At 50.7% G+C, this 10,264-nt stretch overlaps 1 protein-coding gene across 1 annotated transcript; it reads left to right on the top strand.

The window, feature by feature from the left end:
* The first annotated feature begins 5,428 nt into the window (after positions 1-5,428).
* KCNA1 (potassium voltage-gated channel subfamily A member 1) lies at positions 5,429-9,694 on the top strand. The gene is made up of 2 exons (XM_004717387.2): positions 5,429-5,987; positions 6,397-9,694. Exon 2 carries the CDS (start codon positions 6,932-6,934, stop codon positions 8,417-8,419), a length of 1,488 nt encoding a protein of 495 aa, XP_004717444.1. The 5' UTR covers positions 5,429-5,987; positions 6,397-6,931; the 3' UTR covers positions 8,420-9,694.
* Positions 9,695-10,264: the final 570 nt, after the last annotated feature.

Below are 10,264 nucleotides of genomic sequence, written 5' to 3'. Positions count from 1 at the left end.
CCTCATTGGTTCCCCTTTTCGAAGACAGTGCTGGCCTGCCTGTTGTCCAGTGTGGTTTCAACTACTTGGTCCACTTCCCTAGTCATGGACAATGGGAGGAAAATCCCAGTTCTGCTGATCTTGGTAGGCTTGAAAGCTGACTTTGGTTGTAAGGAGTTCTGATAGTATGGCTACATTTCTCTCTCTCTCTCCTTTTTATTTATTTTTTGCTTTTACTCTCCGGGGACTGGCTTTGTCTTTGGTGAACAATTGTTCACTGTCTAATGTAGTCTATCTTGGCCTTTTGGGGTCTCATTCCTTCTCTCTTTGGATGCTGGCGTCTTATTGGGCATAACTCTATGTTAGACACGGTGTCGTCCTCACCGTGTATGATATTGTCACAGTGATCCGGTCTAAGTAGCACATTTTACAAATAAAGAGATGAAGGGGTAAAAAAGATAGAATGACTAATCCTAGATCAGAATGGTTGAGCTAGAATTTATCTCTGATTTTAACTCTTACATTGTAATCGCCCTTTGAGATTTTCATTGGGAAAAACCCCACTGTGCACTTAGTCTTCAGATTATAGGTGTGTACAAAGGAGCCATGGTGGCATAGTGATTTATGTGTTGGGCTGCTAGTCACCAAATCAGCAGTTCAAATCCTCCAGCCTCTCTAAGGGGAAAAGATGAGACTTCTTGCTTCCACAAAGATTTACAGCCTCAGAAACCGACCGTGTCATGATGAGTCAGAATCAACTTGATGAGTGAGCAGCAAACAAAAACATGTTTAAAATTTAAGAAGCTTCAAGACCCTTGGAGCCCAGCTATAAGTGAGTCTAAGCACTCATGCCAGCACGAGGGCCCCTGACTAATGCCACCAATGATACCACTCTTGGTCACTTGTAACCCTCGGTGGATTCTGGGCTTTTCTTCCTGCCTCCTGGTGGTTCTGTCTGACAAGTATGGCACCTACCTTGTCAGGCTGCCATTCCTCTCTTGGCTCACTGCCCTCCACAGTATCTAAAGGGAGTCTAGTTGGGCACGCGCCGCCTGGGTAGACCACTTATTGTGAGACATCTCTGGCTTTATCACTACATAGCACCTAATACGTAATCCCAAGAAGGAGGCTATATTTAGAGCTAATTATTATTTTTATAAACGATCATCACGGATAATTCCGTCTTGGCTCACTTCCAAGTTTATTGCAAACACTCGGGGTCTAAATGCTAAATGCATGGTCCTTCACTACACGTCACCCAAGTGAGCCCCTGGTGCCCCCAGACAATCGTGCTACATTCCTTCATTCATTCATGCTCCTGTTTGCCTAGATGCCAGTTGCACATCTTCTCCTCCAACGTCTAATAGCTCCTTCTCCATCTTTACTTGCAAGAGATGACCTTTCCCCCTTTCTCATTGAGAAAACAAATTCCCCTTTGAAAATAAATTCTAAGTTGACGCGGATGTGAAATAAGGTTTTACCATAGGCAATCCAAGCTTATAGCTAGAAACAAAAGTAGTCTTTTGTGAAATTAAGGTTCCAAAAATGTTGCCTTTGGGTTGTTGTTCAATGAATATCTTAAACCTAGTATGACCTAAAGTACAGTTTTGATCCCCTCTGCTCTATCCTAAGTCATGTGGAACAGGCCACCTGAAGCAGGAATTTGGGCCGATGCTTTAATGGAAGGCGTGATCTCAGCCAGTCAGACTAAGGTGCATGGGAACTGGAAAGGATGGAACACAAATACAAGTGATAAGTTGTGACCCAGCTGGTCACAATTCCATGAGCCCCAAGGAGACAAAGCCCAACACAAGGCCACGTAGTTGTTTATCCATGAGAGGGCCAAAGGGAAAGAGAAATTTTCTACTGACTCCATCCTATCTCCTATGGACCACTGCTCTTGCTTCATCCCACCAGGAGGGATGCCATCACACTTTTGAGTTGCTCACCAGGACCTGTGGTGTCGGGAAAGCCAGATTCCATTCATGACGTCACAGTACTTCAGGAGGCAGATCTACCCTGCCCACACGTGTTGGCTATTTCAGCAGCAGCTGAGGCAGGACAAATGACCAGGAGCAGAATGGTGAGGCTGAGAACATTTGAGGTTTAAGACAGGAGTAACAAAAAGATACAAGGTTTCAGAGCTCACAGTTTCATGAGAAAAAGTAACTGTCCAACCCATACTTCCATGGCATCACCACTGACTATGTTTTACTGTCTGAAAAAAAGGATTTTATTCTCACTTGGGCCGGAGCACTGGTGATGTGGTCATTACTTGTTGGGCTGCTAACCATAAGGTGAGCAGTTTGAAACTACTAGCAGCTCTACTGGTAGAAAGAAAAGGCTTTCTCCAATGGAAAAAGACAAGGGTTTCTACTTCTACAGTCTTGGAAACCCCCGGGGACAATTCTACCCCTTCCTTTAGGGTTGCTGTTATCATGTTCCAACCCTGTTTCACAGCTCCTCTCCCATCTCTTCAGTCTACACAGCTGTAGTACTTCATACCCTCCAACTTTGCTTCTTGCTTCCAGCAACCAGAGTAATCTTTTAAAATTGAAAATTGTATTATATTGCTGTATGGATCCAAATCCTTCGATGTCTTTCCAGGCACCACATGACCTGTCCTTGCCTCCCTTTAAGATCACACCTTCTACATCCTGCTTCTTTGCCCACTTCTTTCTAGCTACCTGGGTTCCCTTCGGTTTCCTAAGCTTTCCCTTGCCTTCGATCTTTGTGTATGTTCTTACTGCTCTCCTCCTAATACACCCCTTTCTTGCTCTCTGTTGCCTCGAGCTCTTAAGTACAAGTGTTAGCTCTGCAGAGAGGGCTTTTCTATTCATGTAAATCCATATTTATTATGGATTTACCTTTTCTTGTGGCGGAGTGGGGTTACATGTTGGGCTGCTAACCACAGGTCAGCAGTTCAAAACCACCAACTGCTCTAGAGGAGAAAGATGAGGCTTTCTACCTATGTCACTAGAATGTGAGTTCCTTGAGGGGTGGGCCCTGTGTACCTGGTTGATTTCACTCTTTCCAAGGTTAGAAATGGGATCCGTGGTGGCATAATGGTTATGTGTTAGAATTTGATCCACAGGTTGACCATTCAAAACCACCAGCAGCTGCTAGGAAACCCATAGGGGATTACTATGAGTCAGCATCTGACTTACTGGCAGCAAGTTTGGGGTGTGTTTTTTTGGGGGGGGGGATTGGAAGGCTAGAACAATGGCTGACACCTGACTGAGGATGAACAAATATTCAGAGAATGAATAATTATCCACTCACTCATAGAAATGAGCCCTGGTAACATAGTGGATTCTGCTCAGGGCTACTAACCACAAGGTCATCAGCTTAAAGTCACTAGCCACTCCACGGGAGAAAGAGGATGCTCCTGTAAAGATTGACAGTCTCAGTAACCCACAGGGGCAATTCCACCCTGTCCTATAGGGCCACAGTGAGTCAGAATCAACCCGAGGGCAGCAAGTCGGCCTCGGGGTGCCCCTCATGAATCACCTTCAGAATGCAAGCCCCTTTAGTATCCACATGCTGAGTTCATCTGCTCTTTGTGCCCCCATGTCCAAGTGTTCTTATCTACCCTCTACCCCTATAGAGGTAAACCCCTATTTTCCACAAAGCTACGGAAAACAGACCTTACCTCTGGGGGAAAGTTGGAAAGTAGTGGTGGTGGAGAGGGGCATTTGGAAGTCCAGTTCTATTCCAAAGACATGTGCCAGGAATGTTGAAGGCTTCCTCATCCTGGTGCACCCCCTCACGAAACTCTGAATTTGGGAACACTGATCTCAGTCTGTGAATCTCCCTTAGGAAGACAATCTCCAAATACTGAAATGAAAGCAGGTGTACCTTCAGGGCTCTCTGAAGACAGGGGCCTAAGGGTCCTTGAAGGAAGGAAGGGGGCTACTTGTAAGCAGCAGTGTAGGGATAGAGGAAGCCCAGTCTTGCTCATATTCCGTCAGAAAATGATTTAACTGCTGCAGCAGCAGCAAAACGCTGAAACAAGGGCCTTAATTCTATTTTAGCACAGAGCTGCTTTGTTTTCTTTCCGTGCTTGCAGTCCAGCCTTCCTGCAGAAGGAGAGGGGACGGAAGGCGGAATGACTGGAACCACGGGGGAAGAGCAGCGTTAGACACAGGAAAGAAAAGTCTAGGGGAACTCATTGCTCACAAAGGAAAAGCTAGGGCACGGATCCGGAGGAGGGGCGAGAACAAGTACTTCGTTTTTCTGAAAGGGATGCTGGGGTATGAATCTGGAGGAGGGACTTAACTAGTTCTGCACCGGGATTGTTGCACCGCCTGGTCAACCCCCGGAGGCTCCGGTTTTGCCCTAGCCACAAAAGAGTGTCCAGGATGCCATCCTTGGCTTTGATTAAAGAGGTGGGCGGCATAGACGGGAGGCGAGGTGAACGTGGGTGGTGTGAAGAGGTGGTCCCGCGACAGAGGAAAGAGCCAATCACCGGCGGCGCTGCGTTCTCTCGGCCTCCTTGGAGACTGGGGCAGAAGTCAGGGAGCGGCTGGTGCCTTCTCTCGCGCTGCAGGCGCCCAGGCGCTGCGCCTCTGGGGGCGCTTGCCAGAGCCACACTCCTGTGAACCGCACACGCCCTGGTTCCTGCTCCCCCGAGACCCGGTGGGGACCCTTATCCCAAAGAAACAGCAAACGTTGACTGTGGCCCAGCGGTAGCACTGCGCCAGGGAGAGAGACTGGAGGAGGAGGGTCGTGGGGTGGTGGGCAGGTAACTTGTTCACCCACATTAGTACCAAGCTGGCAGATACCTCCCCCTCCCAACCCCTATGCCCCGGGGCCTTCGGCCCTGCACAAGTCACATTCTATCAAGATGTCAAAACTCCCTTCTTAAGGTCAAGGGGGTACAGACTCAGCACCACCGCCTCCCTACAACAAACCCAGGTCCGAGAACCCTCATAGAATAGACCCCGAGGATGCTCAATTGCTGCGCTCTCCCCAAACCCCGCAACGCGCGCGGGGTCCGCTTGCAGAGAGCCCTCTGTGGGCGGGCGGGGCGGGGCGAGAGGGTTGCCGCGGTCGAAGTGGATCACTGTGGGACTGCACCATCGCAAACCTTCCCCGGAGTTTTGCCAGGGACACCACCGTCTGCATTACGTCGGACCTGGCCCTTTACAATGTGACATCCCCGGGGAAGGTCGAGGCCCGGGACCGAAGCGTGCGCGGGGAGAGTAGAGCTGGTGGTCGACTTTTTATCTGGTAGGAGAAGGGGGAAAGCGGTGATGGCTGCGGTGGGAACCGAATGATCACCCCCTCCCTTCTGCAAATCACCCCCTCATATTTTCCATCTACCTCCTAGCTCCTGCCCTCCCCCGCCCTCCCCAACCCACGCCCCGGCGGGCCAATCGCTGCTCCGCATCCGAGGCGCTTTCTCAGGTTTCTGCTGATCTTGCAGCGCCCAGAAATGGAGCTCGCGGCCCCGCCGCCGCACGCACCCGGCTCCCCTCCGAGGTCCTGAAGCCTCCCAAAGGCTCCGCGAGGTCCGAGCGGAGAGTGGAAGGGACCGAGAGCCATGTAGAACCAGGCTCTCTCCGGATCCGCCGCCAGCCGCCTCCTGCGGGATCGAATCCCGCCCGGGCTGCCGTAGCGTTAGGAGGGAGCGAGAGTACCATTTCTCGCCATTTGCTTCCGAGTTTCTGGAGAGGGGGGCATTTCGCTTTTCCGCTCCGCATCCTCCGGAACTGCCTGCAGGGGAGAGGGGACGGCGGCTCCAGGTTGCTGGCGACGGGTGCGAATGGGGGTAGGGAATGGACGCGTCCATGCTGCGCTAGCGGCTCCCTAAGGCGACGGTCCGACTGAGAGGAGCCTCGCCGGGGGCGGCGGACTAGGCGGCGAGGTCGCCCCGGCGCCTCTCGGATGCCGCTGCGGCAGCGGCCGCCGCTCCGCCCCGGTGCTGCTGCAAAGGCGCCCTGCCGCATTCCGCCTTGGGCTCCGGGCCGACTCCGCACCGCCTCTGCACCAAGCCGGGCGGCCAGGTAAGGGTTGCCCAGACCCGGACTGCGGAAGCGGGGTTTGGGACGACCGGGTGGGGACCGCTGGGGTGTGGGGATGCTGCCGGGGACCCGGCGCTCCCCGAGCGTCTCTAGGCACTCTCCCCATCTCTATAGTTTAAGGGAGTTGTAAACAGATTGGCTGTGGGGCATTGGGGAGAGTGGGATGGAAGAGCCCCAAACTTGGATTTCCGGGTGTTTGCGTGTGTGTGTGTGTGTGTGTGTGTGTGTGTGTGCGCGCGCGCTTGTCTGAGCGCATGTAATAACCCTAGTAAAAGCCTAGTGCTTTCTTTAAAATCTAGTTGTCTGTGCTTTCGGTGTCTGGAGGTCCTTCCCTTCTGAATGCTTCTGATTTTCTGCCCTCCCCCCCGTATCACTTTCTATTTCTCTGCAGCGTCCATCGACAGCCCCGGGAGCTTAGAAGGCTGCAGGCGAAGAGGGGTAGGAGGGGGGAGAGCCGAGGAGAAGCAGAGGGGGTGGCAGGTTTGGGGATCTGCTGAGCTGGCGGCACCCAGTCCGAGGAGGGCTCCCGGAGGGGTGGGGAGGCCAGGGTGACCCTGAAGCAATGGTCCGATCCGTTAGAACGGCGCTGTGTTAAGACGCCCCTGTGCAGGGGTGGGGGGAAAAAAGCCAAACGACACCCTCCCCCCCACCAAAAAAAAAAAAAACGCTCCGCAAAAAGCTGCACTGGGCTTTTTCCGCAGGCTAGGGGGATTCCAAATTGAGTCACAGGCGGGTGGAGGGGAAAGTCACTGGAAACCAAGTCCCGGGATCTTTTGACCTCCGCGCTTAGAAGCCCCTCCCCTTGAGCGTGGGGGAGACGCGCACACTGGTGGGGGGGGCGCTAGGGTCCCCCCCACCCCTCTCCCCTCGGTCTTTCCCACCCTGGCTCCTCTCCTGGTCTCTCACCCCTCCACCCGGCTTCCACCATGACGGTGATGTCTGGGGACAACGCGGACGAGGCTTCGGCCGCGCCAGGCCACCCCCAGGAAGGCAGCTACCCGCGGCCGGAGGACCACGAGGACCACGAGTGCTGCGAACGCGTGGTCATCAACATCTCCGGGCTGCGCTTCGAGACCCAGCTCAAGACCCTGGCGCAGTTCCCCAACACGCTGCTGGGGAACCCTAAGAAACGCATGCGCTACTTCGACCCGCTCAGGAACGAGTACTTCTTCGACCGCAACCGGCCCAGCTTCGACGCCATCCTCTACTACTACCAGTCCGGGGGCCGGCTGCGGAGGCCCGTCAACGTGCCGCTGGACATGTTCTCGGAGGAGATCAAGTTTTACGAACTGGGCGAGGAGGCCATGGAGAAGTTTCGGGAGGACGAGGGCTTCATCAAGGAGGAAGAGAGGCCCCTGCCCGAGAAGGAGTACCAGCGCCAGGTGTGGCTGCTCTTCGAGTACCCGGAGAGCTCCGGGCCGGCTCGGGTCATCGCCATCGTCTCCGTCATGGTCATCCTCATCTCCATCGTCATCTTTTGCCTGGAGACCCTCCCGGAGCTGAAGGACGACAAGGACTTCATGGGCACCCTCCACCGCATCGACAACACCACGGTCATCTACACCTCCAACATCTTCACGGACCCCTTCTTCATCGTGGAGACCCTGTGCATCATCTGGTTCTCCTTCGAGCTCATGGTGCGCTTCTTCGCCTGCCCCAGCAAGACGGACTTCTTCAAGAACATCATGAATTTCATCGACATCGTAGCCATCATCCCCTACTTCATCACTCTGGGCACCGAGATTGCCGAGCAGGAGGGCAACCAGAAGGGCGAGCAGGCCACGTCGCTGGCCATCCTCAGGGTCATCCGGTTGGTAAGGGTTTTTAGAATCTTCAAACTGTCCCGCCACTCCAAGGGCCTCCAGATCCTGGGCCAGACCCTCAAAGCTAGTATGCGAGAGTTAGGGCTGCTCATCTTCTTCCTCTTCATCGGGGTCATCCTGTTCTCTAGTGCAGTGTACTTTGCCGAGGCGGAAGAAGCTGAGTCGCACTTCTCTAGTATCCCCGATGCTTTCTGGTGGGCGGTGGTGTCCATGACCACTGTAGGATACGGTGACATGTACCCTGTGACAATTGGAGGCAAGATCGTGGGCTCCTTGTGTGCCATCGCTGGTGTGCTGACAATTGCCCTGCCCGTACCTGTCATTGTGTCCAATTTCAACTATTTCTACCACCGAGAAACTGAGGGGGAAGAGCAGGCTCAGCTGCTCCATGTTAGCTCCCCTAACTTAGCCTCCGACAGTGACCTCAGTCGCCGCAGCTCCTCTACTATCAGCAAGTCTGAGTACATGGAGATCGAAGAGGATATGAATAATAGCATAGCCCATTATAGGCAGCCCAATATCAGAACTGGCAATTGCACCACAGCTAACCAAAACTGCGTTAATAAGAGCAAGCTCCTGACCGATGTTTAAAACAGGAAAGCAAGCAAGCAATCCGAAAAAGAAAAAAAAAGCCCCACCTAGCAGCTTGAAAGACTGAAAACAAAACCCCACATGACTGAGCATGTCACACTTTGTAGATACGTTACTAAAGTTGTCTTGGAATGCTCTAACTCGCAATGCATTGTTGCATTGCGAACTTTTGGCGAGGCGAGCCAGAAGCTTTCTAGATCCATGAAACAAAAAAAAAAAAACGATTTTCATTTTATGAATTAAAATGGGAAAAGGAAGAGTATTTTCTCAAACTGGTTGAAAGTCATCAGCCCACGCACTAGTCTAGGTAAACTAAGATTCATATGCGTCCCCATTCAGAAATGTTTCTTAATCCTTTGGCTTCGTTAACGTACTCTTATTATTATTTTAGCCTAAAAACAGCCAGATGATCATTTAAAAATATAAAACTAAAAATTTGCATGGAACTTCAATAGAAAATCTTTTCAAGCTGCACAGTGCATTTAAAACAGTGCATCAGATGTATTATATGTAATGTGATATGTCAGTCAACCTGGGCAAGGAACAAAAAAAATTTTTTTAAAGTTTTGATCAACTGAACTGCATACTACAAGGTGAAACAATTACTTAAGACTTGTTCACAAAGCACCTTATAAATCCAAAACTGGTCCTCATGCAAAGGGATTTTCCCTGTGCCCCACTTCCTAATCCAAACTATCCCGAGAAAAAGAAAACGGAATTAAAACAATGGATTCATCTGCAGTGCTGCTAAGTTTTTCTCAACTGCAGATGTGCAAACACAGGTCTCTTCTCATAGTCCTGTCCCCTAGCCCCGAGCCTCCAGAACTGGGTGTCAAACCTTTGCCCCCTCCTTGTAAGAGAGCACAAGCAGAGTTCAGTGTAAGCATGTTTGAATCTGATACTATTTATTTCATAATCGCATGCTGAGAACATTAACTCAGACAATAGGAGATACACTCCCCTTGGACTGGACTCTTCTACAAATAGATCCTTTTTCATTTGCATTCACCAAAAGTGCACTCCTTCATTTACGAACTATTTTATTAGTAAATAAAGTACTGTATTTAAGTGCATATGTTAGTCAGATGGGAATAATAACTTTTTGGAGCTCAAAGCATGTTCTCTTATTCAGCATTATGGCCTATTTGACTAAGATGTACCTTGAATTCATTAATGCATGATTTCAGTTAAAACTAATGAAAAGAAAAAATAAATTAATTTACATGTTTGTGGGAAGAAGGGCCCAAAAGGAATAGTGGGAGGGGGGTGGGGGGTGGGGAACTCAGTCCATTTTCCTGCCTTGGCTCAGGGAAATGTTAGGTTTCTGTGCAGGTGTCGGCAGAGAGAGGACCAATATGCCCATCCCTTAAAGGAAAACCAGGTGGAATAATAAATAAGTCATCAAGGTATATTTAGCAACACCTAAGAACAAGTATTCTTTCTAGCTGAAAATAAACACAAGCCAAGCAAGCAAACAAAACAACAACAACAACAACAAATAAAAAGGTGCAATACCGCATGCTTTTTTCGGTGCATTCTTAGGATGTAAATGAAAATGTTTATCTATTGTACGCATCCAAAGCCAAGCTGATTTCTTTTTTGCAGTCCCAATTGGAAGTCTGTTGAGACTTCTTGCCCCCTGCCCCCATTTCCTTGAGGCTCCCTGAAGAAACTCAACCAATTGATTTAATAGTTGCTTAGTGCCTTCATCCTGTACCCACAGTGAACTGCAGAAAGTGCCTCTGTGAACACAGCTGAAAAGATAAGTGACAAAGTGGGGCAAGGGTTGGGGCACAGACACTTTGCTTTCCTTTCCCTTTTGCACCCTCGCTCTCTCACTTCACC

This window comes from Echinops telfairi, unplaced genomic scaffold, assembly GCF_000313985.2.
Source record: "Echinops telfairi isolate 266 unplaced genomic scaffold, ASM31398v2 ScPeMD7_7356;HRSCAF=8355, whole genome shotgun sequence".
In the NCBI taxonomy this organism is placed as follows: domain Eukaryota; kingdom Metazoa; phylum Chordata; class Mammalia; order Afrosoricida; family Tenrecidae; genus Echinops; species Echinops telfairi.
This window is presented reverse-complemented; position numbering and strand designations above follow the sequence as displayed.

Coding starts and splice junctions, on each gene's coding strand:
- KCNA1 (XM_004717387.2), top strand. CDS start 6,932: ATGACGGTGATGTCTGGGGACAACGCGGACGAGGCTTCGGCCGCGCCA.